The sequence below is a fragment of the Carcharhinus amblyrhynchos genome, chromosome 14 (genome assembly GCF_965287045.1).
Source record: "Carcharhinus amblyrhynchos chromosome 14, sCarAmb.v2.hapA, whole genome shotgun sequence".
In the NCBI taxonomy this organism is placed as follows: Eukaryota; Metazoa; Chordata; class Chondrichthyes; order Carcharhiniformes; family Carcharhinidae; genus Carcharhinus; species Carcharhinus amblyrhynchos.
The window spans coordinates 32,486,356-32,498,040 of NC_137337.1; the positions used below are offsets into that span (position 1 = coordinate 32,486,356).

General features: G+C 40.7%; 1 protein-coding gene across 1 annotated transcript in view; it reads left to right on the forward strand.

The window, feature by feature from the left end:
* Positions 1–11,020, forward strand: part of aspg (asparaginase homolog (S. cerevisiae)) — a 160,409-nt gene extending 149,389 nt beyond the window's left edge. Inside the window, exons 25-28 of the mRNA XM_080202112.1 lie at positions 1,518–1,703; positions 4,459–4,572; positions 6,141–6,218; positions 10,943–11,020. Of these exons, the coding sequence (XP_080058238.1) occupies positions 1,518–1,703; positions 4,459–4,572; positions 6,141–6,218; positions 10,943–11,020 (456 nt within the window). The remainder of the gene's footprint in view (positions 1–1,517; positions 1,704–4,458; positions 4,573–6,140; positions 6,219–10,942) is intronic.
* The last annotated feature ends 665 nt before the right edge of the window (positions 11,021–11,685 follow it).

Genomic DNA, 11,685 nt, shown 5'->3' on the forward strand with positions numbered 1-11,685 from the left:
GGGCTGAATGGTCTCCTTCTGCATTGTAAGGATTCTATGAAACCGCCAGAGCATCTTACCCAGGCCACGTTGCTGCCCTATCCCCGTAATACCACAGATTCCAGCATCTGCATTATTTTGATATTTTAAACTAATTGGGGTGATTCTCTGGCCTTGCCGTATCTGGCGTGAATTCTAGAACCAGGAGATTCTAGTTTCAAGATAAGTGGCAGAGGTGTAGAGGGGGCATGAGGAAGAACATTTTTATGCAGTGGGTAATGGGTGTCTGGAATTCGCTGCTGGGATTGGTGGTGGAACCGGAGACCCCAAACTCTTTTAAAACGTACGTGGATCTCCATTTTAAGTGTGGTAAGCTGCAGATTTTTGGGATTGGTGCAGGAAGGTGGGATTAGGAAGGGCACCTGGATTTTCTCAGGCTGACATGGACAAGATGGACTGAATGGCCTCCTTCCACGCTGTAGTGGTTCTATAGGTAGCAATGGAGGAGTCTGGGACATTGTTTGTAAGGTATGTATATGTGTGACTAGTCTGTGGGATAGTTCTCCCAATCTTTGGCACAAGTCCCCAGATGTTAGTGAGGACAATGTGGTAGGGGTTGACTGGACATATTGAGTCATTGCCCTTTCTGATGCCTATGTTGATATCAGGTGGGTTGTTCAATTTTAGTTTCATTCAAGTTTTCTGTAGCAGGTTTGATACACTGAGTGGCTTGTGAGGCTATTCTAAGGGTAGCCAAGAGTTAACTCCATCAGTGTGCTTCTGGGGTTGCGTGTAGGACAGCAGATTTCCTCTCCTGAAGCCCATTAGTTTCAATGACTATCTGGTAGTTTCATAATATGCATTATTAAAATTTTATTCAGATTTTTATTAGTTGTTAAATTAATTAGCTGACAATCATGGAGCTCCTTTCCTAACAGCACTCTGGAGGTATTTACAACACAAGGACTGCAGCAGTTCAAGAAGCCAGCTCACCACCATCTCCTCAAGGGTTCCAGCATGGTGGCACGGTGGTTAGCGCTGCTGCCTCTCAGTGCAAGGGACCTGGGTTCAATTCCTGGCTTGGGTCACTGTCTGTGTAGAGTTTGCACATTCTCCCTGCCTCTGTGTGGGTTTCCTCCCACAGTCTGAAAGATGTGCTAGTTAGGTGCATTGGCCATGTTAAATTCTTCTTCAATGTACCCAAACAGGTACTGGTGTGTAGCAACTAGGGGACTTTCACAGTAACTTCATTGCAGCATTAACGTAAGCCTACTTGTGACACTAATAAATAAACTTTAATTAGAAATGGGCCATAAATGCTGGTCTGCCAACATCTCATGAAAGATTATATTTTTTAAATCCCCTTCAATTGGTGCATTCTTAATATTGTAGATACTTTAAAAACTCATTTTGCTTTCAGAAGTTTCATTTAGTGGTTAAAAATGAAAGTTTTATTCAGATTTTAGGACATAAGCCAGACATGTTGTATTGTGAAGTTTGGGGGTATTTTGTATTTAATTCCTGCATCCTCTTTTCAGGTACGAGCATTTCTGAAACCACCAATGGAAGGAATTGTATTGGAGACATATGGAATGGGTAACGCCCCAGATAACAACCAGGACTTATTGAAGGAGATTAAGAAAGCCACTGATTGTGGAGTGTTGATAATAAACTGCACTCAGTGTTTGAGAGGCTGTGTTTCTGATAAATATGCAACAGGAAAGGTGAGTCATTCTTCTACTATGAGATTGTGGTTAAGGTTTCGCATTTGATGCATTCTCCAGGTCAAGATTTTCCATCCATCCGTTCTAATGGGCAGGACTTCATTATTCACCAAAATTCATCAACAATCCTTAGACAGCAACTTCCAAACCCACAACCATTTCCATAAGGACAAGGGTAGCAGATTCCTGGGAACACCATCACCTGCAAGTTCCCCTCCAAGCCACTCACCATCCTGACTTGGAAATTTATCGCGCTTCCTTCACCATCGCTGGGTCTAAATCCTGGAATTCCCTCCCTAATGGCATTGTGGGCCAACACACAGATTGCAGCGTTTCAAGAAGGCAGCTCACCACTACCTTCTTGAGGGCAACTAGGGATGGACAATAAATGCTGGCCAGCCAGCGACACTCATGTCCCAAGGATGAATTAATAGGGGAGGCGATGGCCTAATGGTATTGTTGCCAGGTAATTAATCCAAAAGCTCAGCTAATGTTCTGGGGACCCAGGTTCAAATCCCACCATGGCAGATGGTGGAATTTGAATTCAATAAAAAATAGCTGGAATCTACTGATGACTATGAAACCATTGTTGACTGTCAGAAAAAAAAACCTCACCTGGTTCACCAATGTTCTTTAGAGAAGGAAATCTGCCATCCTTACCTGGTCTGCTCTACACGTGACTCCAAAGCCACGGCAATATGGTTGAATCTCAAAAACTCTTCAAGGGCACTTAGGGATGGACAATATATGCTGGCCAGCAGCGATGCCCATGCCCCACGAATAAATAAAAAGAACAAGAAGGGAAGAACAGGAATGGATAGCCTTTCTCATATCATTACTTCCTCCCCCCAAAATTGATTGAATTAGGAAATGATATTCAGGTTGATTCTATGACATGGTTCTTTGAATAACTTCCAAATCATTTTCCAACCTTGCTACCTCTATTGTCTAGAATGACAGCAGGTGCATGGGAAGCACTACCACCTGCAAATTCCCCTCCGATCCACATATCATCCTGATTTGGAACTATTGGCTGTTCCTTCACTGTCACAGGATCAAAATCCTGGAAATCCTGTCCCAGCAGCATCAGAGTTGCACCTGCACCACCTGGTCTGCAGCAATTCCAGAAGGCAGTTTGCCAGCTTCTGAGAGGCAATTAGGGATGGGCAACAGATGCTGGCCCAGTCAGCGATACACACATCCTGTGAAAGAATTTTTTTTAAAAAGTTGAGTACTACAGCCTTTTGGCTTTTCTCTGGACTGTGGCGTCAGCGGGAGGAAGGTGATCAAGAAGACACGGAATTCTGTTGTCTCCCTTTGAGATGTTACCCTAACCACACTGGTTTTCCAATCCTGATGTTTTCACCCTACTGGAGGTATTGTAAGCCCTCACTTAAAGTTGTAGCTGTGTCCCTTAAAGTTATGACTTTAAGTGAGGCAACTTTAAGTGAATCATGGGTTAAAATAGGAATCAAAGTTCAAACTGGAATTGGGTTCTTTAAGACATTTCTTACTCAGAAAAACCAATGTAAAAGTGAAATATTGCACTACGTGTGTACAGTACTATGCACTGAATAAATCACTAAATTTGAAAGAAATACTGTGTTAGGCATTTTAGTATCTTTTTTAGCAAGCAATAATTAAAATATAATTTTAGTGCTGTGCATTCTTAAATACCTACATTCATAAATGAAATAATCTTTCAAATAAATACGTTTCAAAATTTGAAAGAAGTACAGTGTGAATTTCAACATAAAGAAACACTCTCCAGCTACCTGTCCTTGGTTTGACTGGGCTCCATCTAGTAGCAGAAGTTAGTCAGCGCAGGTAGCAGCTGAAGGAGTTCCAGGACTTTGGATTATAAAGGGCAGAATGTGCCAGCACAACTCAGCAGGTCTGGCATCACCCGTGGTGAGAGAAGCAGAGTTAACATTCTGAGAGCAGGGAGCAGGAATGAGAGAAAGAGGGACTTCAAGACTGAATATGGGAATGGAAGCAAGGCCAGGTGCCAGCTGGAGAATTCCCTTGTGGTGGCAACTGACAGTGGGGCCTTTAAGTGAGCATGAAGGGCAGCAATGGGAGCCAGTGAGTAAGAGGGACTTGAGGGCTTAGAGTGGAAATGGAGATGAAGGCAGGAGCAGAGGGAAGAATGCACTGACGCCAGCAGCACAGTGGACAAATGTGTGTGTATGTGGAATATGCAGGCCACGGAACATGAAATCTGTGCCAAAAAAGGTTATAATGAATGTCATAATGTTTAGCCGATATATCAATGACGTAAAAGTGAAACAACAGGAACTACAACAGTGGGGACTTAGTGTAGCTTCCTGACAGCCTGACATGTCTGTCTGAGAAGAGGAATGTAACAATAGTGAGGTGATTCACTGACTCTCACCTCAGTTAGAAGGTGGTGTGTTAAAGTATCACTCCAGGATTTGAGCACAAGATCAAGGCTGAAAGGCCAGTGCCATATTGTTGGAGAGCGAGAACTCCAGAGGTCTTGGTTTCTTGGTTATGGTGTTATCTGGTGGCCCTGTCTACCCTCTCAGATTAATGTAAAATATATGAAAGTGGAAAATCAATAACTTGGATTCCTGCCTATCTGAACCATTGACCATAAAATCTAGCATTCACTTCAGAAATGTATATTTTTATGTGTATGGTCAAATCTCTTTCACACTGATTCCATCAAATACTTTAAGTTCCTCTTCATTCAGCTGAACTTGTTTCAAGTCCCGTGAATTTTTGGTTTCAGGTTCTTGCTAAAGTCGGTGTGATTCCTGGATTTGATATGACATCTGAAGCTGCTTTGGCCAAACTGTCCTATGTACTGGCCAAGACTGAACTGAGCAAAGAAGAGAAGAAGAAGGTAATGTGTTTCAGTCACAAAACAATGTTCCAAAAACACACAAACACTTTTCAAAAACTTATTTTTTAACTGCATTGAGCAGTGAAGAGGAGGAAACCATCTCAAAAGATTTGCACCATATTTTTCCTGAGGTATTCTTTGCAAGAACAATCTAATCTCTGGCCAATATCTTATTCCTTCCATTCTTGAGATTGTAATCTATTACTGACAGTATTCTAATAAGATAGAAACCTGGCTTATGAAGTATCATAGAACATGTTTAGACTGAATATTACAAAGCACTGTGTCACGTACAAGGCATGATTAGGATTTTGTTCTTGGGACAGGACCTGAAATGGAGGTTAGGAGGCATTTTTGCTGACCCTGCTTCAGCCATCACTGGAGCCCAGCATCACATCGAGGTAAGGGCTTTTAGGACTCTGAGAGGAGAAAATTCTTCACCCAGAGCGTGGTCAATCTCTGGAATTCGTTACCACAACATTGTGTGACTTCAAGAAGAAAATAGATATAGCTTTTGGGATATGAGTGGAAGAGGGGATGTAGGGTATTGAATTTGATGATCAGCCATGATCAAAATGAATGGCGGAGCAGGTTCGAAGGACTGAATGCCTACTCCTGCAAGGAGATTCCCCCCCAACTCCTCTTGGAGACCTCCTTGATATGACTGACATCCAAAAATCCCAACCGTTGCATTCTGTTGACATGATTTATTATTGTCACATGTATTAGTACAGTAAAAAGTATTGTTTCTTGTGTGCTATACAGACAAAGCATACTGTTCATTGAGAAGGAAAAGAGGCAGTGCAGAATGTAGTATTGCAGTTATATGTTATCGTATAATGGCCTATTCTCAGGAAATGAAAATAAACATAATACTAGAATTCTGCATGACCTGTCTGTAATCACTTGCCACTTGTACTTGACCCTTCAGTTGATTTTCTTTCAAGAACTATATCCATAAAACATCATGCAAATATACAGTCAAGAAAGGGGAAACCAGTGAAGAAATTCCTTTCACATGAAAATAACACAACACTTTAATTACATGAAAGGAAGAAATTCTCTGTGATCATTTGATCCAAGTACACAATCACATATTTATGTAATTGAAGTGAGCAATTGATCCTTTGTTGTAGCAACATACTTTTAGACTATATTATTGTGCTTGGGTCTAACAAATGATCTGAGTGCAGCAAATAAAGGAAAATCAAATATGAAAATTGCATGAATGACAGGACTGGACAATTTTTATTCAGCAGCGGAAATTATCCAGTAACTTATGTCTATTCAGAATTCAAGGAAGCCTTTACTTGCCATATATTTTTGGATGATTTCCATGTTAATGACATCCTTCATTTGCATCTTATTGTGAATTTTAGGCCCAATACTTTTTCCTGTTTTTTTGTGTTACTGGCCCGGTCTCCATTTAACTATATTGCCCTTGATAAAATCTATGATAATTGTACTGGCCACCACTTTAATAGCTGTTAGAGAAAAGAGTCTTCTTGAAGTGAGACATCAATTATTGTAATTTTGCAACATTCTTTTGAAACTTTGCTCTCTCCTAGATGGTGTCTGAAAACCTGAGAGGGGAAATGAGTGGAAAGCTTCCTCTTCAAGTTGCTGTCATTGACAACTGCCAAATGGTAAACCTCATTGTCCACATAACATGACATAAAATGAGCATAAACCTTTTGATGTTATTTGACATTCTGACAATTTTTTTTAAAGACAAGATTAGGAACTTAAAGTGTGTGAAATTAAGTTAGTTCGTATGGGTATATAAAAGTATATTGAATGTTTGAAATTTATTTTTACTCAAACAATTTCGAAAGATTTGATTTGTAACAAGTTTCTGGTTGGTTTTGGAGATGCTTCAACTGCTTTGGAGGCTTCTTTAGCTGCAAGGGCCGGTAACATTGGTGCATTGGAAGCGATACACAAAATGGTAAAGAAAGAAAAATAAGACTTGCAAAATCTGAAACAAAACACAACAAATCAGACAGCATCTGGGGCTAATAATTCCATTCTTGGAGAAAATTGTTCTGATGAAGGGTTCATTGAACTATTCTGTTTCTCCATCGGATGGTTTTGTAATTCCTGAATTTTCCGATGGAGTTTGGGTAACTTCATCACCTACTATATAAAAGAATGCAAACTACTTCTACAGAAATCACATTACAGAAACTAATTGTTTATGTGAGTTCTAAGCTGATCCGCAGTCTTACAGAGAGCTTTTCCATGTGCACGGTGGCACACTGGTTAACACTACTGTCGCATAGCATCAGGGACTTGGGTTCTATTCCTGGCTTTGGTCATTGTCTGTGCTGAGTCTACATGTTCTCCCTGCTTTTATTTTAAAAATTGGCAAGAGCCATAGCAGATATGCCAAATTTCCTTATCCTCCTGAGAAACCAGAGGCATTGGTGGGCTTTCTTAACTATAGCGTCAGTGTTGGTGGACCAGGACAGGTTGTTGGTGATCTGAACACCTAAAAACGTAAAGTTCTCAACCATTTCTGCTTCATCACCGTTGATGCAGACAGGGGCAGATTCTCTAAATAAGTTATGCTTTCTTATTGAATTCAAATTATTAACAAATTGTTTACCTTCATAAACTTCACTGACACTGTATTTTGTGCAATAGCTGTTATTATTTAAGATTGACAGCACCGACAGTTCTAGTTATCTATTTTTCATTTTTCACCTTATCCTTCCCATCTCTCTCAAAGGTATATTTAAAGGCAGATTGCCTAAGTTTTCGTTTATCGCATGTGTTTTTACACAATAATTAATAGGCTAATCAGGCATTGAATACATTACAGTTGAGCTCAATTCTACGCTCACCAGAGATCACTCTTAAAATCAGGAATCATGGGTTAGCAATCAAAAGCAACAAGGGTTAGATGAAGTACTGTTGGGGGACGCTAATGTGCAATATAAACACCAATTATTTGACGTGAATACCTGTTTCTGGACTGCAAATACTAAAGAAACCATGACTAATTTTTCCACTGCTCAGTTTATGAGTATTGAGACCAATGCTGTATTCCAGTGGCTTTACATCAAAGATTAGTTAGGGAATTGAACGTATGGTCAGTAGCGCTGCTGACAACTCCACGGGGTGCATTTAAGTCTTTCCTGTTTAGTTGGAATTACTATTGTAACAAAGAGTAATAACTAGAATAACAATACGGAGAGTTTGAGGAGGACAAACACTTTTTTTCTGATGCTGATTTTTAAAAATCACATTTTTCAGGGCAAAAGCTAATGCGGTGAAGATTGCGATGGATGAACCCCACTCCATGTGGCAGCTTATTAGGGACACCTGGATGTTGTCAAGTATCTACTTGGTCTTGGAGCCACGCTTGATGCCAAACATTGATATTTTGATACAGCATTGAAATATACAACAAGACTCAAGTACACAAAACATTTGGGGAAACTAAAATAACTCACTGAGTCACAATGTGGAGATGCTGGTGTTGGACTGGTGTGGGCACAGTAGGAAGTCTCACAACACCAGGTTAAAGTCCAACAGAATTATTTGGAATCACAAACTTTCGAAGTGTGGCTCCTTCATCAGGTGAGTGGAGAGGTAGGTTTCACAAACATGCCATATGTAGACAAAGAATGCATCTTTGTCTATATATGCTGTGTATGTGAAACCTACCTGTCCACTCACCTGATGAAGGAGAAGTGCTCCGAAAGCTTGTGATTCCAAATAAACCTCTTAGATCTTAACCTGATGTTGTGAGACTTCTTACTGTGCTCACTGAATCACAGCCTTTGAAGTGTAACTTACTGTCTATTGGAAGTTTGTATGTTTGATCTTTTCATTCAATTCAAGAATTCAGCACAGTTAAGTCTTCGTTGAATGGTCACAGTAAATGGTTTCAAAAATCATGGACAGGAATTCTGGTGGGAAATGACCCAAAAGTTTGAGCAATGGTGAAGCTCCCCTCTGCTACATCATCTCACTGAGATATCCTGATCTCTCCTCCTAACCCATCCACACTACTGTTAGCCAAGGCCTCCTTGGGAATAGTATACCCCTTGAAGCCATGGTAAGGACTCTTGGTTTCCCAGTAGAGAGGGAAAACTTTGTAATGTCTTTGTCACCCTTTATTCCATTCCAGACTGACCATTTAATATAGGCCTATGGAGTCATAGAGTCATACAGTGCAGAAAAGACTCTTTGGCTCATTGAGTCTGCACCAATAATAACTACCACTAAAGTTGCACTATTCTCATTTGCCAGCACTTGTCCCATAGCTTTGAATGTTATGATGTATCAAGTGCTCATCCAAATATTTCTTGAAGGTTGTAAGGTTTTCGGCTTCCACTTCCTTCCGAGGGAGTGCATTCCAGATTCCCAACACCTGCTGAGTGAAAAACTGTTTTCTCAAATCCCCTCTGAATCTCCTGCCCTTCACCCTAAAACTATGCAGCCCCGTGAGTGACCCTTCAACCAAGGGGTTCAGCTGCTTCCTATTCACAGTTTGTACATGTCCCACCTTCCCCAGAAATGGCCCCAGTGATCCAGGAATCCAGGAAGTCTTGCAGCAACGCTTGAGCCACGCATTCATCTGCCTTATTTTCCTATTTCTATACTCGCTATCATGTGGTACCTGGAGATATCTAGAGATTACATCTTTTGAGGCCCTGGCTTTTAGTCTATTGCCTAGCTCCCTGAATTCTTGATGTACCTCACTTTACCTATTGTTGGTACCAATGTGTCAGAACCTCAGTTATTAATCTCAATGTGTAAGCTTCCAACTCTGTCAAGACCTATCAGAATCCTGTTCTTTAGGGTGTGTTTGCTTTTTTAACTGTCTACTCAGCTTTGTTGATGTTAAAATGGAATTACTGCAGTGATGAGCTACCTCTGCGTCAGAGCAGTCCAACCTAGAGCCCACTTTACATTTCTGTTGAACCCAGGCCAGGTTCCTGCGAATGATTGGAAGGACTTTATGTTTGTTAAGATCCATGAAACAACTTTGCAAGTTCAAAGGATTTAAACTTAGCACATGTCAACCACTTTCTCAAATGTTACAATGAATGCCTGCACCAGAAGTCCAAACTGGCCAGAATGTCGCATTAAACTGTACTTTCAGCTGATTTGATGCACATTTTCAAACTTGGACCATGGGAGCCCACTGAAGTTATATATATTGTGTACATTGGGACATGCCCCTTTAAGAGAACAGGTCAGGTGACTCAGGACTCATGCTCCACCCTGGGTGCAGTCTTGTGCTGACTGAGCGAGAGGGTAGATGTATTAATAAACAGTTCCATTAGTTTACTTCTGCTAACCTCATAGTCTTTCATTAGTCTTTATGTCACACCTCAAAGAAATATACTTACATTTCTTCAGCTGCAAAGGAATCATCTCTGTTTTAAAAGGGGCGAACACAGTAGGAAGTTTTACAACACCAGGTTAAAGCCCAACAGGTTTATTTGATAGCAAAAGCCTGTTGGACTTTAACCTGGTGTTGTGAGACTTCCAGTCCAATGCCGGCATCTCCACATCATTAAAAGGGGTGACCATGCAACATGCAGGTGAAGTGATTTGGACGAATGCTTTAGCAAAGTTTGTGGAAATACTGTGGAGTTTCCTTGGAGATGTTGTAGTGAATTTGGCAAAGTGGATTTGACAAAGTAGGCTTGATTTTCACTACCAAAGCAAATTCATAACCTTCCCTGATTCTGCATGCCCACCTTGTGAGTAAGGGCCCGATTTTTTTCTCTTGGAGGCTGAAGGGTGACAAAAATGGTTTCTCACTGTCAGTGTTGTCATTGGGAAGGTGACTGAGAACACAACTTTCAGCTCTGCAATAGAAACTAGAACTTAATTTCAAACTCCAGCAACTATGAGAAGAAGAACAGTAACACGAAAAGGCCCAGGCTTTAACAATCAGCACTGAAACTCATGAGAGAGAATGGCTCTGATTCTAACAGAAAGAAAGCATAATAAAGCCATAGTGCCACATCAGCTATTTTTGCAGGACAGAAACACTGGTACATACTCGTGAGGTTCCAGTATCCACCCCTCCACTTGTTTGTTTTATGTACATTCGTAAGGGTGGCAGTGGCACAGTGATTTGTCACTGGAATAGTGACTCTGCACCCACAGTAATGTGATTGACTCTTAAATGCCTTCTGAAATGGCCTAGCAAACCATTTTATTCGGAGGCAATTAGGGATGGGTAATAAATGCTAGCCGAACCAGCGACACTCTGGCCCCATGAATTAATTTTAAAAAACACAAATGGCCACAAGAGGGTGTTGTTACATTCTTAATGAAGCAGTTACACAACATTAGAGTTCTGTGCAAGTTAAATACATTTTGGTTTTGCTTTTGTTTACAGATCATATTCTTCCTTTTCCTGAGAGGACATTTTCTTTCCTTGACCCAGATCTTGCTGAAGGACTTTGACCTATCTTGACCTGACTCTGAGGAGAAATTTCCTCCAACAAAGTCTGTTTTTTAAACCATGAGCTTCGGTTGAATTTTCCACTCCAAGGGTCCTGTTTGTCTAACTCGGACTTGGATCTGAACTAGTTTAAGGCATAATGTTGGAGTAACATTTGATGCTCCAATCCTATCCCAATGATCTAATTCATCAGACTCATTTGATTCTCCCCATCTCCCATTTCAGGAACCTCTAAAGGCAAAATGTGATCCATATGTATAAACCTATCCTTTCCACAACCAAATGTCTCAACCAAATATGTATGAGGACCAGATACTTCTACAACTCTATCTTTCACCTTAACCTTCTGGTTTAACTGCAGATTTCTTTCTTTCACTCTGCCTCTGTTAAGACTCTTCTCTCTGGGATTGTTTTTCTCTTACTGGCTGTGCTAAATGCGGCTTCAGCAATGGAAACCACACTCTTTGCTGTTTTCAAAGACATTATTCAGCTGGCGTTCTGCTGATAGTCATGTGAGATGTGCTGTGATGGATAAATAAAATAATTGCCAATTTGGTGATATTTCTATCTAGTATTTGTTTTGCCGGAGCACTCTTCCCCAAAGTGTACTGTGTGCTGTGCTGTTCCATATGAAGCAGGATGACATGGTGGAACTTGAATGTGTTTTACCCCATTCA